The sequence below is a fragment of the Dasypus novemcinctus genome, chromosome 17, assembly GCF_030445035.2.
Source record: "Dasypus novemcinctus isolate mDasNov1 chromosome 17, mDasNov1.1.hap2, whole genome shotgun sequence".
NCBI classification, from domain to species: domain Eukaryota; kingdom Metazoa; phylum Chordata; class Mammalia; order Cingulata; family Dasypodidae; genus Dasypus; species Dasypus novemcinctus.
This window is the reverse complement of record NC_080689.1, coordinates 66,156,865-66,173,347: the sequence shown is the minus strand read 5'-3', so window position 1 is coordinate 66,173,347 and position 16,483 is coordinate 66,156,865. Positions and strand designations below refer to the sequence as shown.

The 16,483-nt window shown below is 56.5% G+C and overlaps 1 protein-coding gene across 1 annotated transcript in view; it reads left to right on the top strand.

Annotated features, from left to right (window-relative positions):
- The window catches only part of SFXN5 (sideroflexin 5), a 136,352-nt gene that overhangs the window by 80,658 nt on the left and 39,211 nt on the right, over positions 1–16,483 (top strand). Inside the window, exons 9-10 of the mRNA XM_058278917.2 lie at positions 831–896; positions 9,435–9,525. Of these exons, the coding sequence (XP_058134900.1) occupies positions 831–896; positions 9,435–9,525 (157 nt within the window). The remainder of the gene's footprint in view (positions 1–830; positions 897–9,434; positions 9,526–16,483) is intronic.

The following is a 16,483-nucleotide window of genomic DNA, read 5'->3' as shown; positions in this document are numbered from 1 at the left end:
GCTGGTGCGATTTCCCGGGGAGGCTGTGAGCCAGGAAGGGCTTCAGGGCCCCTGCTTTTCCTTCAAGCACCCCTCTCCCCCTGGTCAAGCCTCTGCTCCAGCGCCAAGCTCGGTTCGGGGTAAGAGGGTCTTGTCACTTCCGACCTTGGGGCAGAGGTGGGTGGGGTTAGCAGCTGGGCCTGTGCGGCAGGAACCTCAGGGCCCCCGTGCTCTGAGGACACCTTCCCCCTGGCCCCTGCCCATCCCATCGAAACCTTCAGCCAGGTCTCTCTCTGCTTCCTACATGCACATATTAAAGCAGGCATCCCCCAAATTATGGTAGTGGCACAGTTAAGGACCCGTTCCTAGTTTTTTCTTACTCTTAGTTGGAACTTGAGGGCCACTCTCCATAGAAATATTGGAGACCATCATCGATTGCCGCAGAAGCCCAGGTGAAGGTGGCTTCACACCTCCATTTCCACGCAGGAAGTGCTCCAGGCGCAAACCACCCACGGCAGCGTTCAGCCTCCCTGGACTGGAGACTGCTGCCCTGGCCCTGCGCCATCTATTTCGGTCCTTGCTGCTTTCCACTGTGTGCCCATCACCTTGGAGCAGGGCAGAAATGCAGTGGCCCCCGGCAGGCCCCTGGATGTTGCCGCCTTGGGCTTCCACCTGTGGACCTGTGCTGAGCAGGGCCTGGTTCTTTGACCTTCCAGACACCTCTCTCCTCCTCACCCGACCTCCCAGGCTGGTGGCAGGGATGCCGCTCGCTGCCTGGGGGCTGTTTGCAAGGGTGGTGTGGGGGGGCCCTGGGAACCCGGGGGTGCTGAAGTTCTGCCTCTGTCTTCCAGCCTTCACCTGCATCCAAGTTCATCCAGGGCTACCTGGGAGCCGTCATCAGCGCCGTCTCGATCGCTGTGAGTAGCTCCCTAGGTCTTCCTCTCGGTTGTGCTGCTGTGCGGCTTCCGTGCCCAGCACGCACCCAGCACGCACCCAGCACGCACCCAGCACGCACCCAGCACGTACCCAGCATGCACCCAGCATAGTGGGCCAGACCCTCCCTGAGTGCGGGCTATGGAGGGCCCTGTGGGCGGGCCGCCAGGGCGCCACTCTTCAAAAGAGTGAGAGCAAAGTGCACTCTGGGTTCGTGGAGCTGGCAGGGAGGTGAGGCGGTGCCTGCGGGCGGCAGCAAGTGCTCAGGTTCACCCAGTCAGGTGACACAGCGGCTGCGGAGGGGAGGGTCTCGGGAATGACCCTTCCAGGGTGGTCCGAATACCCCCCGCCCTTTGCAGGCCTGGGTTCCCGGGGCAGTTGTCCCCTCCCCGCCACGCCCAGGTCCCTCTGGTAGGGCACCTTGAATTGTCCACAGGATGCTGAGAACCCAGCGGCCGCTCAGGAGCGGAGCTGTGCAGGCCGGTGTGTGACATAGGGATGGACTGGTGTGCTGCTGGGATGAGGGTGGAGGGCGGGGGTCACGTTCACGGCAGGGGTCACGTTCACCGGCGGGGGTCACGTTCACGGCGAGGGCCTTGGGCAAAAGCCGGAGCAGAAGCGAGTTCCCAGGCCCTCGCCCACCCCACCCACGTTCCCCCCTCAGTATGTAGAGTCACTTCACAACTTTTGTTACCTCGTTCATTAGACAGTGAATAAATGTAGTTAGAAAAGCAAACAAACTAGAAAACGCAGATGGAAAAACCCATTCACATAATGTAAAGAATTTACATATAATAAATGGTCTTTGGGTAAAACCTACTTTCTCATCTTTTGCACGTCATTAAGTAAACCTAATACTTGTACACGACTTTGTAATGACCCACTGAACCAGGCGCCATAGTTTATTTCACTGTACTTCTAAAGCAGGGGTTTGGGGGCCCCCTGAAATGGCCCTATTTCTGTGCCCCTCACTTAGACCAGTCAGCTCTCTCAGCCCGCCGCGGGGGCTCCCCTCTCGTGTCAAGATCCACTCTTCCCTGGAGCCTTGGGTCTTTAGCCAAGCGAGAGCCCAGGCGCTGCCACATCTGTTGAGATGGCTTGCCAAGGGGCTTCCCACCACCTGGTGGTCCCGCAACCAGCGTGGGACTTTCCTTAGCGGTCGGGCAAAGGGGGGCTCCCTGAGAGGGGAAACGGGCTCTTTTGCCTCTTCCTCACCCGTCATGATGGAAGAGCTGATAGCTCTGTTCGATTTAGCAGCTTGAAAATCCCATTTTCTTTCTTGGAGACTTAAGGGTGAGGCGGCCTTGAGAAGGCGATTGAGGGGCCCCAGAAGTGGGAGACACTTGAGCGAGGGGGTCACTTTCCACTGGGATGCCCCTTCCCACAGGTCTGCGGCTCTGGCCCGGGAATGTGGCTTCTCCCGAGGACCCCCAGCTCTGCAGTGCCCGTCCTCACTCGCCCATCCCACAGACCATCAGTCGTTCCATCCCCGCCACTTCCAAAGTCTGGCCAAAGCTAGCCCAGGTACCAGGGCTTCTGAGGCCCAGGCCCAGCAGTTACGGGGATCTTGGGCTCGAAGGCCCCAGAGTCTGGGCCTGTGCTGGAGACACCCTCCTGCCTCTGCCTAGCTCAGAGCCCCCTAAAGGAGGCTTTCCCGGTCCCCTCTGGCCCTCACTGTTCTGTCTCCCTCCTTCCCCCAGGTTCTAGAAACTTCTGTCCTTCCCACACTCCCACACTCCATTATACCCCACGTCCTCGTTCTCGGTGTTCCGCGTTCTGAGCCTGGTCCCCAGCTGGATCCCAAGTTAACCAAAGACAGGGACCGCGTCTTCTCCCCGTGGCCCGGAGCTCAGGGCACTGCCCCGTAAACACTTGTTAATCAGGTTGCCCACGGATCGCGGGCCTCGGCGGCCCCCTCCTCCCCGGTCCCCGAGTCGCGGCTGCGGCGTGCCTGACGTCCTCACACAGAGCGGGTCTAACTCCAGCAGATGGAGCGGAGTTTCTGACTTGGAAAATCCGCAGCTTGCTTGCTTTCCTTTTGTGTGCGCAATTCACAAAACCTCCGAAGAAAGAGGCTTTATCTTATTTCCCTCTCCCTTGTTCTTGAGAACCTCAAGCCCAGCAGCCTCATTAACCGATCTCTGCTTCAATTAGCGACAAATCCCCTCCCAGGGCGAGCCTGTTAGGAGGAGATGACCTGCAAACAAGTGTCACGGCCCCGGTGGTTGGCCCCACTCTGGCATTAATTAAAACGAGTCCCTTCAAGCGGGAGGCGTGGATGGGGGGCCGACAGGCCACGGGCCGGTCCCGGGCACGGCGCATGAGCTGGGGCCAGGCCTCGGGAGCCGGCCTCCTCAAGTCGATGCTGGAGTTCTCGCCCCTCTCAGAAGAGCCCTTGGCCTTGGCCAGCAAACCCCAGCACCAGGGATCCCCAGTCTGCGTGACCCCCAAAGGAGGACCGTGCTGCTTGCAGGACCACCAGGGTAGGGGGTGGCAGCCTCTTGGCAAGCCGTCTAAATAGATTTGGCAAGGTCTGGCTTCTTGCTTGGGAATAAAAAAGAAATTCGGTCTTCAGTTATTTTTGAACTCTAACAGTTTGCTGTCTTTTAACAAAGGAAGCCTCTCTCACTCCTCACTGTTTTTTAGTTTGGGAATTGGCGTCGAGCACTTCTGCAGGCAGACCCTCGCTGGGGCCTTGAGGGGAAGATGGAGGCAAAGACCCTCTTTTCACATCACAGGGTCTGGCACGTGCTGGTCACCTTGTAGGTTCTGGGGCTCACTGAGGCTGGCATATCCTTCAAGAGTAGAAGCCGAGAGTTCTCGGTGGGAAAACCAGGATTGTGATGCAGATGACCCGGAGGTGGGGTGGAGGGGTTGGCTATTACAGGACAGACCGGACAGGGCCAGGGGAGGCAGGGCCGTGTGTTCCAGACGGAGGGCACTGCACGTGCAGAGTGGGAGGGCAGGACAGACCCCGGGGACCGAGGGTGGCCGGCGCGTGGGGCGTGAGGGTGACGAGTGATGATGAAGCCGGCGTTAGCAGACCCAGTGTCGGAAGGACCGTGGCTGCCTTGCCAGGGAGTCAGGGCACCCTTTGATGCCACGTGGGCTCAGGGACCGGGGGCCGTGGCGGGCGGTGCCGGCAGAATGGGCTGGAGGAGAAAGCCGTGGGGAGTTGGCAGGCTCCGCAGCCCAGAGGGTCCTGGGGGTGGGCCTGGGGCTGGAGAGGAAGGCTCAGGGCTGGAGTCCAGCATGACCAGCCAGCAGCTGCTGGTGGAACCAGATCTCCAGAGATGTTTCATGTGCCTTCCGCGAATCCTTCACCTTCAGCCAGGCCTGAGCTGGCCGAGGTCTTTTCCTGACAGGGCAAAGCTGACCTCTGTTCCCAAAGGCTCCGGGCCCTAGGGGTGGGGTGGGGGTGGGTTCTGTCTATATAGGATGCAGAGGTTGTCTGTTAGCCTTTACCGCCAGATGCTGGAGTGCAGGCCGGTGTCCCAGGGGAGCCCTGGGCTGAACCTGTACCTCCAGTTGCCACTGCCTGCTGGCAGCCTCGTCTTCCCCTTGGAAGTCGGACCAGCAGAGGGCCATAGACGAGCAGTAACGGCTAGCACTCGCAGAGCGCCTCCTGCGGGCCGGGCCCTGCTTAGGTATCCATCCCCAGTACACGGATGAGGACACTGGGTCACAGCGGTGAAGGAAGGGACAGAGCTGGGATTCCAGTGCAGGCCTAGCTGCACACTATTCTGCTAATCAGGACCCCTTTCCCTGCTCTTCATGTGACATAAAAGGCTGAAAAAGCCAAGCGGTGTTCTCAGAGTCTATCAAATGTGAAGTCAGATCTATTACATGTTTTTAGGGCGACGTATAGTTTAAGGTCTCTGCTAGTTCAGGAGCATGAAAATCAGCCAGATAAAGTACAGGGGCACCTGGCGGCAGGCAGGCTGGAGGAACGGTTACCATGCCCCCAGGTAGACAAGCCCCTCCCCAGGTACCCCAAGGACAGTGGGGACTAAAAGCATTTTCGAGAGCCCCTTTGGGGTAACGGGGTTTGACCCTCCACACACCGACCTACTTGGCTCCGGGGCCTGGGATTCCTGGCCTAGGGAAAGGCAGCAGCTTGTATTTGTCCCTGGGCAAGAGAATGCCCTGCCTCCTCCAGGACAGCCCGGCTGGCTCTGTGCTTGAGGGTGTATGCCAGATCCCCCAGTTCTTCTCTGTCACGATGGAGGCCAGGTAGCGATGGCACCTGTAAGAATCCCAGGACCAGCCTGGTGTCTCCCTGGGTTCACTATGAGGACTCTAGGTTGGAGGGCCCATTGCATGGACCCTGGGGCTGCCTCTGAAGTGTTTCAGAAGCCTGCGGAGGGTGATGCAGGCAGTGGCGAGTCAGGCAGGAAAGGTGGCTCCATGCCTGTTCTGGGGAGGACAAGTTGTCCCCTCCAACCTGGAAGGGGTCTGATGCCATCGGTTTCCCACCAGGTGGCCAGCTGGTCCCTGTGGGGCCTGGGACCAATGCCCAGGGCTCAGGGTTGGGTCCCGCTTGCTAGCAACAGAGGCTCTCAGACGTGGCTGGGGCTAAGTGGCCTTTTAGCCTGTGCCTAACTGTCCCAGTCACCTTGGCCCCCTGACCCCTGCATCACGCTGGCTGAGGTTGGAGGCCAGTTGACCTCCGTGGAGCATCACGGGTCCATTTGTTTATGTAGAGCTTACTCTATGGCGAGCACCCAAGGGTGGGTGTTTCAAAGATCCCCTGACCCCCAGGGCCCACACAAACCCTTAACCATTTGCTCACTTTATCATCCACCCCTCAAGAGTGGATCTCAATTCTGGTGTCAGGCCATCCCTCCTTTCAGGAATGGTGCCCCTTCATTGTTCTTCAGGCCCACTGGGACCCCCTCTGGCAGGCAACTGAGGGGTCTGCTGGCAGCTCTAGGCCGTCCTCCACTCTGCACGTAAGGGCCTGCAGACTACTGGTATTGCATGCTTCCGAGCCTCAGCTAAGGGCCCCTTTCTCCTTTGGGGCTCAGGGGGGGCATCCCTTTTCCCAGGGACCCTCACGGCCCTTGAGTGCCTGCCCCCTGCCCTAGCCGAGGGTCCTCCCCCTGGAAGAGGGGATGAAATGAACACTCAGGAGGACCACGGGTGCAGGACATGGATTCTTCATTATCCCCCAGGGCCTGGCCCTGCGTTCGCTCAGCATCTGCCGAAACGAATGGCCGTGGCTGCATAAGGCAAAGCTCACTTTCTTCCTGCCTCAGGATTCATTCACTTGATTTATTCTAGAAACGTTGATTAAGCACCTACCCATTTACCAGGCACCAGGAATTCGGTGAGGAATAAGGGAGACTCCGTCCTGCCCACAGTGTTTCTAGTCTATTGGGAAAGGTGGCTATTTAGTAGAGTCCATAGGTGAAAATATTTCTGTGCTATTCAGGCTTTTAATCATATAGGTGCATTACTTTGAGTCAAAATTGAAGAAGGTAAATAAATATATACTTAGAGACTGTGATCGATACTTGGAAGGAATAATTCCAGGTTCGGTGAGAGACAATAAAAGAGGAGTCCTAATCGAAGCGGAGGACCTGACATTTAAGCTGAAAAGTGAGGAGGCCAGAGAAGGGGCAGTGTGAGAGGGCCTGGAGACAGGGAGAGAGAGAGAGGGAAATCCCGGGAGGAAGAGCGAGATGGCCGGGGCTGAACAGTGCCAGCAAGGCCTTCAGTGCAGTGAGAAGCCACTGAATGGTTTAAGCAAGTGCCAATATCCATTTTCAAAAGGGCACTTAGCTGCTGTGCGCAGAGTAGGTCAGAGCTGGGCACGAGTGGAAGCAGGGAGGCTGGGCGGTCATCCAGGAAGAGGTGATGGGCGCTGGAGCTAAGTGGAAGAAGCAGAGGGAGGGACGGGGCTGCCTCCTCGACACCCAGAAGGCAGAGCAGGTAGCCGTGGGCGACGGGCTAGAGGCTCCTGTCCAGGACGCCCCGGTCTCTGGCATGAGCTGGGGAAGGCGGCGAGAGGACGAGCAAGACCACACTGGTTTTGGGTGCTCAAAGGGGGAATAGAGCCTCCCCCAGGCAGTCAGCTGTGTGGTCTGGGGTTGAGGGCACAGGCCTCGGGAGAGCGAGCCGCATGCATGGCTCGAGACCCGTCCTGAATCTCTTGGCGGGCCTTGCAGGGATCGGGCAGCTCTTGGCCTGGGAAAGCGCTGGGGACTCAAGGACGCGCCTGCCAGCAGTTTCTCTGCTGTGTTGGCTCCCGGTGCTAAAGAATGTGTGTCCTCTTGCTCCGGCCACACCTGCTGTTCTTGGGGCTGGCCAGCACGTCCCCTCACCGCGTGGGAGCTGTCGGGAAGCTGGTCTCCCACCTCTTCTTGCCTTCCGTGGATGCGCCGGAGCTTGGGGGGACGTGGCCGGAGAAGGCCCACTGGGCTCTGGTGGTCCTGAGCGCCTGCTTCTCCCAGGACCCCCGTCGACTGGCCAAGGTGGGGAGTTCTGATGCAAAATCAGCACCCAGTTTGTTTTCCCCTCTGCCAAAACAAAGCCCCTGTTTTGTGGTTAATTTCTATTTTGTGGCTTATTTGGAGGCTGTTAAAACAGACCCTGGGGAACTTTCGGCTGCACTTGTTCCATATCTCATTATCTTTGCTGAACCTGATCATTAGCTCAGATTTTTCTGATCGCTAGCTGCTGTTCGTGACGAGTTGTGTGCCATTAATACCAGCTGGTTCCCTTAAACAGGACCCACCATGCCAGGGAAAACGAGCTGGCACTCAGAGGCACCAGGCACTAGGCTTTTTAATTTTAATGGGCTCCACCAAATGTTCCAGGCCAAGGGGGCCCTGGGGAGCCAGGACAGACGGGCTCCCAGCCACTAGGAGTGCAGCGCACCCTATGCTGGGCTCGTAAGGCCTGGGCCGGGGGCCGCTTGCCTCCTGCGTTTGCGCCATCCCTGAGCCTGTCCCATTACCAGCGGTGGCGGGCGACCACGACACCTGGTGAGCTCCCAGCTGCAAACACGCCCGGGCCGTGCCCTGCTGCTCCCCGGGGCCCGGGCGGCATGGCCGGGCTTCCATTAGCCCCCCTGACTTGCTTCCTGTCCATGTTGAGAAGACCCCAGCGGGCTTCGGGGAAGGGGAAGCCGGAAGAGACCTGGAACAGGGCATTATTTCCTCTCTTCTGTCTTCCTCCCGCCCTGGGCTCCCTTGTGGGGTGGGGAGGACTGGGTGCCGGTCCCAGCCAGCGAGAGGAACCGTTGATGCCAGGGAGGAGAAGGCTCGAGGACGGGGCCATTGCCAAGAGCTCACCCCCGACAACGGCACGAGTCCTCCTTGCCCTTCGCTGCACCCCCAGCCCTGCCTGGCCCCAAGAGGCTACCACGGGGAAGGTTCTAGTATCCCTGCTGGCTTGCTCGGATGGCTCCCGCACCTCCAGCACCTCCTGCATCTTTGCAAATGAGTTATGTAGGGCTCTGAACTCAGACTTCCTCGTTTCCACATGCCAGGGGACGGGGGCCTCCGAGGGCACATGGTCCCTGATGTGAGCTGCCCTCCACCGTTTTCCCTTCATCCCCAAACTGGTCAGGGAGCCTCTTACTCTACAAACAGCCAGTTTTGAATGGCATGTAAGACAATAAAGCATCATTTGATTATGATGAAAGACCATTAGAAAATAAGTAGTACAGTGGTTAAGAGCAAAGCTTCGGAATCAGCAGAACCTGGGTTCAAATCCCAAGTGAACCTGCTGCTGAGAGCTGTCTGTCCTTGGGCAAAGTCACTTGGCCTTTCCCAGCCTCTCTTTTCTGTAAAAAGGGGCAGGTCGTCCAGTCTCAAAGGCATGTAGCCGGGATTTAATTAAGCCATTTCACGAGATGTTCTTAGCACACAGCTGGCTCGGTCGTTGCCGCTCACCGCCTTCTCCCGTGCCCTCCTCCCCTCTTCTCCATTGCTCACGCCGCCCGTGTGTCCTCCTGCCTCCAAGCTCCCTTCTCTGCACTCTGTAGAAACATGTTCGCCCATATTTGGTTCGAGGGGTAAGAAGTAGGCCGATACCTGGGAGCCCGGCACTTGCTGAGTGCCATTTACGTGGTGGGGAAGCAGGGGCAGCGGGGCCCTGGTGTACCCCTGAAGTGTGTCCAAGCCACACACGTGTCCCTGCCTCTAACAAAGCTGGGGTGGGAAGGCAGGGTTCCCTCACTTCATCGATTTGCACACTAGGTACCCTCACAGCCCCACCCACCCCACAATCCCTTTTTCTCTCTCCAGGGTGTGGTGTGTGCATCTGTTGCTTTCCCCCGCTCTTTCCCACGGGCTGGTTAACTGGGATGACTGAGCAGTGCTGGTTTAAATGGCTACACTAGAGCTTGACAACATGCGCCACTGAGGATAGAGGCTGGGGTGCAACGTCGGGAAGACAATGCCCCTCGCTCTCTCCTTTTCCCCCAGTACTGGTGTTTCGTGCGCACCTTCCTATAACAAGCCACAACACATTGTTTTTTCATTAAAATTTTTTTTAATTTTTTCCTGTCCAAGGTGGGCCTTAACGTCCTGGTTCAGAAAGCAAACAAATTCACCCCGGCCACCCGCCTGCTGGTGCAGAGATTCGTGCCATTCCCTGCTGTAGGTAAGGCTTGCATGGCGTGGGGGTGTCTGCATGGGCACAGGGCGCGTGTTCACACGTGGGTGGTGGAGGTTCGGGGTTCTGGGGAGCTGCGTGAGTAGAGCACAAGGTATGTAGACAGAGGGAAGCAGACGTGGCTCAGGCGATTGGGCTCTCATCTGCCATGTGGTGGTGAAGGCGAGCCGGCCCGTGCTGCGAGCTGACGCAGCAAGATGACACAACGAAAAAGAGACACAGAGGAAAGACGATGAGAGACATGACACACCAGGAGCTGAGGTGACTCAACTGAGTGAGCGCCTCTCTCCCACATCGGAAGGTCCCAGGATCGCTTCCTGGTGCCTCCTAAAGAGAAGACAAGCAGACCCAGAAAGAACGCACAGCAAATGGACACAGAGAGCAGACGGCGAGTGCAGGCAGCAAGGAGGGGAGGGGCATAAATAAATTAAATCTTTAAAAAAAAAAGGTATGTAGACTGAGGGAGGGTTGGAAAACCCACAGGGGGCCCTCTGGGTTCTTGCCAAGAGCAGATGAACTAGAGTCCATCCCGGGATGGTCACGAGAGAAGGCGGGTTTATTAAGGCCGTTGGAAGGACAGGAGACGGGTGTCTCAAACCTGCCTTCCCTGAGCTGGGGGCCCAGGAGTTTTTATGGATGTAAACGGGAGGGTAGAGTGGTCGCCTTCCCAGTGGCAAGGATATGAAGGGTGAGCCTAGTTCTGAACTAACGTCAACCAAGGTAAATTCAGTCTAGAATTACCATCACCACAGTAAGTATACACAAGGTGGACATTTCTAAGAAGGGTCCTGAAAAATTAGTTTCTGTTTTTATCAAGTAATCTTAAAACATGCATGGTACCCGGGGCCAGGCAATCTTGGGGTGATAAGGATGGGGATGGGTACGGATGTGAAGGCACAGACTGGGTTTTTCTTATACTCCAGAAGGGGTGATGGGCCCTCCCCACACCCCCCCACACACCCCTCCCCCTCCTCCCACAGCTTCTGTATCTGAGTTCTTGCCTTTAGCACATGGGTTCTTAGCCTGGGGTCCCCAGGCCCCCAAGGGGTCTGTCTGTAGGTCAAATGCAGGGGATCCTGTGAACTTGGTTGAGGAAAATATTTGCACTAACCTCTAATGGAAATGGGACGTTCCCTTCCATTGTGAGTGTAGACAGCAAACCCCAGTAAGCAGGACCTGTGACTTGTTGCCCATAGAAATCAGATATTTTCTTGTCATATTGCAGTCGTTACAGAGATCTTAAATATATAATTTATGCTCAACTCTAAACAAAATTATGGTAGTTGCCAGATCCACTGCTGGATCTTGTTAATTAATTAAAAGGCCCATCTATTCCTAGATCACAATTTTAAAGATATTTTGATACCTTATTTCCATCTAATCCCTGGGTATTAGGTATTTGGTTGCTTGCCTTTAAAAACGTTATCCTGGGGAGTGGTGGGGTGGGGGCGGTGGGGGTGAATGGGGACCTCATATTTTTTTAATGTAATGTATTTTTTTAAATGAATAAATAAAATAAAATTTAAAAAAAAGAAAAAGAAAAAACGTTATCCTGAGAGGGGAGTACAGGCCCGCCAGGCTCCGAAAGGGGTCCCTGCGCAGACAGAGGTTAGGGCTCCTGCTGGCCTCAGGCGTTGAATCCTCCCGCGGCAGCCTCCGCTGGAACGCAGAGGGCTGCGTGCGGGCCTGGTGCCTTCTCCGGGGAGACTTTGCTGGACCTCGTAGGTGCTGCAGGCCTGAGCCCTGAGGACCCCTGTCGGGCCCCTCAGAAGCCTCCACCCTGCTTGGGGAGGGCTGCACCACGGTGGAAATTTTTTTAAACATTAAAAAGAAGTAAACAAGGTTGAAAGCAGCCCAAGGCAGCGCAGGATGATGAAAGAGGCTGTTGATGTGGGAGGAGCGGGGTGAGCGGGGTGGGGAGTGTATGGGGACCTCTTATATTTTTTGAATATAACATTAACAAAAAAAAAAAAAGGGAAAAAAACAAAGTTAAAAAATAATAATAAATAAATAAAAATAAATAATAAAACAAGGGGGAAAAGAAAGTGCTTAGCCTGTAATGCCGAGATGGCCTAAGGCCAGAGGAGGCAGGTGGGGAGGGAGCTTGGAGAGCCACAGTCAGTCCCTGCTTTAGGGCTGTTTCCACAGTTGTGAAAAGGGGCACCGGTACCCACCTTCCCTCTGCCCAGGGCTGTGGGAAGGATCAAATGAGGCCACAGGCAAAATTCCATTGACAGGAAAGCACTTTGAAGCACTCCAGGGTCCCAGGAGGAGGCGGAGGCATTATGGGGCACCCCGCCCCCTCGATGGCCCCGGGGGCTAATGAACGCCCAGGACCAACCACCTGGCAGAGCCTGGGCCGACCCAGATAATTGCTATAGCAACTCCACACTTTTAATGAACGCTCAGCTATTTCTGGCATGGGCCATTAATTGAGTAACTCTTCAGATCTTACTTTGTTAAGGGGCGGATTGAACCCGCACTACCGCTGCACTTGCTTTCCTCGCCATTCCGCGCTGGAGGGTCAGCGGTGGCCTGGACCCTGGGCAGCCCCAGCCGCCCTGGACTGGATCTGAGATGTAATTGGTCCCTTAATTGGAGCATCGGATCAGAACTTCGCCAGGGGCCCATTCCAGCCCTGCGACGCCCGCCATCTTGCTGTACGACCTTGGGGGTGGCCTCGTATCCTCTCTGGGGCTCCTCTCTGGGGCTCCTCCATGGGGAGGGCCCTGGCTTTCGAGGCTACCCCTTTCTGCCATGAGGACCTGAGACTTTGTTCCTTTTTGGGCTGCAGTCCATGATTCCTCTTCTTACTTCTGGTCAGGAAGGAGCCATCCATCCCTCCCTCCCACTTGCCCAGCCACTGCCAAGGAGTCTTGAAATCCCACGTGTCGCAGCCAGCTGCGTACAGCATGGTTCCCAGCCCTGGTAGTTCTGGCTCTCCAGGATCCTTGCCAGCTGCTTCCTCAGGCCCAGCTGCTGCCCCCAGCCCCGTTCTCTCCTGTCCTATTAGCAGGCTTCCGTCTCTTTGGCCCCCGATGTCCATCCCGAGCCCATCTACAAATGGGCACCTGCCAACTGCCTTGGTTCACACTGATGGAGTGGGGTACGGCCCTCACCCACCAAGGCTCCTCTCAGGCCACCATCCATGCCCTTGGCCTCCCTCCACCTTTGTGCCAGAACCCCCTGGCACAGACAGAGCATCGCTCAGCCCCATGGCACCCGGGCAGGCCCAGGTCCTGCTGGGCATCCACCCTTGCTCTCTGCCATGGGCTAGACCAGTTAGCGCTGGGCTGCTGTCAAGGCCACCGAGCAGCTGGTTCAACACTTGCTTCATCTTGTAGAGGGTCCTTTGTCCCCTCGAGCCTCAGGCACAAAGGAAATAGGCAGAGGCGGAATGGAAGTGTCATAGGCCTGACTGTCGGGCGTGTGTGTGTATGTGTTGGTGACGGGGGCCCTGAAGGGGCCTTTGTGACCTGGGCTCAGAGGCCACATTCCCCCCGCTGACATTTCCTGGGCAGCCTGGGGGGCCCTCAAGCTCTAGGCAACAAGGGGGCTCTGGAGTCAGCTGCTGCTTTCCATTCCTCCTAGGGCCTCCTGCGCCAGCCCAAAGTCTGGGTGCTGGGAGGAAACTTCTGGGCACCACACACTGCCCGCAAGAGGCCAGAGACACCCAGGGAGCGGGACTCCCAGTTCCCACCCCCACCTCAGTCGCTCTGGGCCCTTTCCTGCCGGGGCCTCCTTGGCCGTCGCTGCAGGCCTCTCTACCCGCCCCCCCCAGTTCTTCTCATGACACCTCTGGGAGGACCCTAAGGCAGAGCCCACCACCCCCATTTGACAGAAGAACAAATGCAGCTTGCTAAAGGTTATCCTCAGCTGGCAGGAGCTCAGGCCCAGCCCAGGGCTGTTTCAACCCCACCTGAACGGCCCTCAGCCCTGCAGCTGAGAAACGGGGCGGCGGTCCAGGGCGGCAGGGCCGGGCAGCACCCCGGTGTGGTGCAGCACCCGGATGCGGTGGGTGCCGGGTGCGGGGAGCCTGGAGGATGCGTGTTGCAGCCGCTTTCCTCCCTCAGGCTGGTTTCAAAGACGTGCTGTGCCCCTGGTCTGGTACCGCAATCATGTGGGAAATCTCAGTTTCTATTTATACGTGGAGATGTTAGGAACGACGGTGAGCCCAGGAGCATGTGTGCTGGCATCGGAATCGATTGGGGACTGGTAATTAATTTGTTTAGACCTTAATTAATTCTCCAGTTCTTTCTTATTTGTAGACTGTCACGCTTAATTGTGTTCAGGAGCCTTGAGCTCTGAGCAGGCCCTCCATTAATTGATGCCTGGTTGTTGAAAGGTGAAGTTAATGGTTTGGGGAGCTGAGCAAACAGTGTAATTAAAGGTCAGTAGAGGAGGCGTTGGAAAAATACCTCCCCTCCCCCCCTCACTCCCCACCCAGGACCAACCCCCGGTCTGCAGAGCTGAGTCCATTCTCGGGGACGCAGACCCCATGGACAGCCTTCTGGCGAGGTGCTGGTGGAGCTGGGAGAGGGGAGGAGGTACCAGCAGCAGTGCCGCGTCCTGGCTCCATGGTGGGCCTTGGGGAGAGAGAGGGACACCCGTGTTTCAGGAAGACGTGGGGCAGGGCTTCAGCTGGGTGCCGAGGGTGGAGACCCCCGGTATAAAGCTGGCATCCCAGGCTCTGCGCATGTGTGAGTGGGTGGGGAGCCCTGCAGGGAACAAGCAGTGTCATGTGCTAGCGAAGGCCCCCCCCGTCCGGGCTCTGAGCCCCCATTGGGGCCAGAAGAGGCCAGAGCCTCCAGATCCACCGGCCGACTCCTTCCGTAGGAGATCCAGCCCCCCCACGTATGACCCTGAAATGCCAGCCTCATTGTCCCTTTGCTTGGAGAAGACTTCTTCCTGTGCTGTCCCCAGCTATTCCCTTCCATTAAATGTCACGACTTGTTTCATCGCCATGAAAAAATCTGTGTTCACCAGCAAGTTCATTCCCCAGGGTGTTTGGGGAGAAAGTCTTCTAGTCATTCACCCCCTCCATCTCCGTACTCCGCCTGGGCCCCAGACCACATGGTCCTGGTGTCGCTGCTTCACCCTTCACTTCCTGACCCCTCCCTTGATGTTCAGGCCACCTGCTCCCCTTGTCCAGGAGAGGCCACGGCCACCCAAGCAGGGTCGCCCCTCCTCTGTCCCTCATCCCCTGCTCTTAGGGGGCACAGGGCATGCCTTTATCCACTGCCTCCTGGGCCTCATGATGTGCGCCCCGCCCATCCAGGTCAGTGACACTTAAGGTGGCATCCACAGCCCTTCAGCCTCCTAGCTGCCCTCAAACCCCTTCCCGACCTGGCTCCAGGTCTTGCCCCCACTGGTACCCCATTCCAGCTACGGGGACTCTTGCCATCCTCTCCCACCTCCGGTCCTCAGGCCTTTGTATGTGCCTTCGCTTGCTTGGAGTGCCTGCCCTTCCCCACTGCTTCAGCACCACCCTCCACCTTCCCAACTGGGAACCTGCTTGAGGGTGAGCCGTGGTCAAATGCTAAACCTGGTGGCAGAAGCCAAAGTGCTGGTGATGAAGGCTTGAAGTTATATAGGAAGATGAATTTTCGTATTTCTCAATCACCTTCCAACGCTAAGATTTTAGGAGTTTTGTATGAACTGAATTATTTTAGGAAGGAGGTTTTTGCTTATTTAAAAAAAGAAGGATCATCAGATTACACGATCAAAGGATCGCATTAGGTGGAGTGGACATGGATTTTGAGGAGCCTTAGAAGGAGGTGCTCATCAAAGCTTTGTGGAAGGATGGTGGAGCAGAATGGGTGCCAGAATTGGGAGCGACCCACACTGGTGTGGGTGCCCAGGGTATCAGGTGCCAAGAGGACACAGGCGGTGGTCCAGGTGAGCCCGGGGGTCTTTAGTGCTGTGTCCTGGGACTCTGTCTTCAGTCCCAATGCCTCCAGGTGTCTAGGGCTGCCTTGGACAGAGTTGGCCTGTGGCTCACGTTCAAGGAGCAGGGCTACCAATCCGACCAAGTGTGTGAATTCATGGGCAACAGTACCAGGAGCCAGAAAGAGCTGCGAAGGTGAGCCAACGAATTTTCACCAGGTTTGAGGTCAAACTTGTGATCAAAAAAGGCAGCTGCACAAGGGTAAAGCTACCAAGACCTGCCGGGAAAAAGACCTGGGGATGTCACAGGCCATGTGCTCAGGATGGTTCCACACCATGGTGTGTGGCCTCTGACCTGGCTCACTCAGTGTTCCACTGCATTAATGGAGACAGAATGCCCAAAACAAGGGAGTCGAGATAGTCCCAGGCCCCCCCCCCATGTCAAGAGTAGCCTTCATGGGAAGCAGATGTGGCTTAAGCAATTGAGCTCCCACCTACCATATGGGAGGTCCCAGGTTCAGTTCCTGGTGCCTCCTAAAGAAAATGAGCAAGAGAGTGAATTGACAAGGTGAGCTGGTGCGACAAGATGATGCAACAAGAGACACAAAGAGGAAGCATAATGAAATACACAACAAAGGAGGGAGTGGAGGTGGCTCAAGTGATTAGGCACCTCTCTCCCACCTGGGAGGTCCTGGGTTTGTTTCTCCGTACCTCCTTAAAGGAAAGCGAGTACACAGTGAATAGACACAGCAAGTGCAAACAATGACGGGATGGGGAGAAATAAATAAAATCAATCTTTTAAAAAAGCGTTGCATTCATTAGTGGGAGCCCAACAAGAATGAGGAGTGGCAAGATAGTCATGAATTCTGAAAAAAAAAAAAGCCTATTATTGTAATGAGGTGTCTCCCACCTACTCCCTCCAGGTTAGGGAACTGTCCAAGAAGCCAGCTGGCCCAAAAAACTGTGCCTGACCAAGGCACCTGTCTTTTGGACAGCTTGCCCAGGATCTGTCATATAGTCGGTGCTCAATAAATGCTTGTTAAATGAATGACTTCTGTGA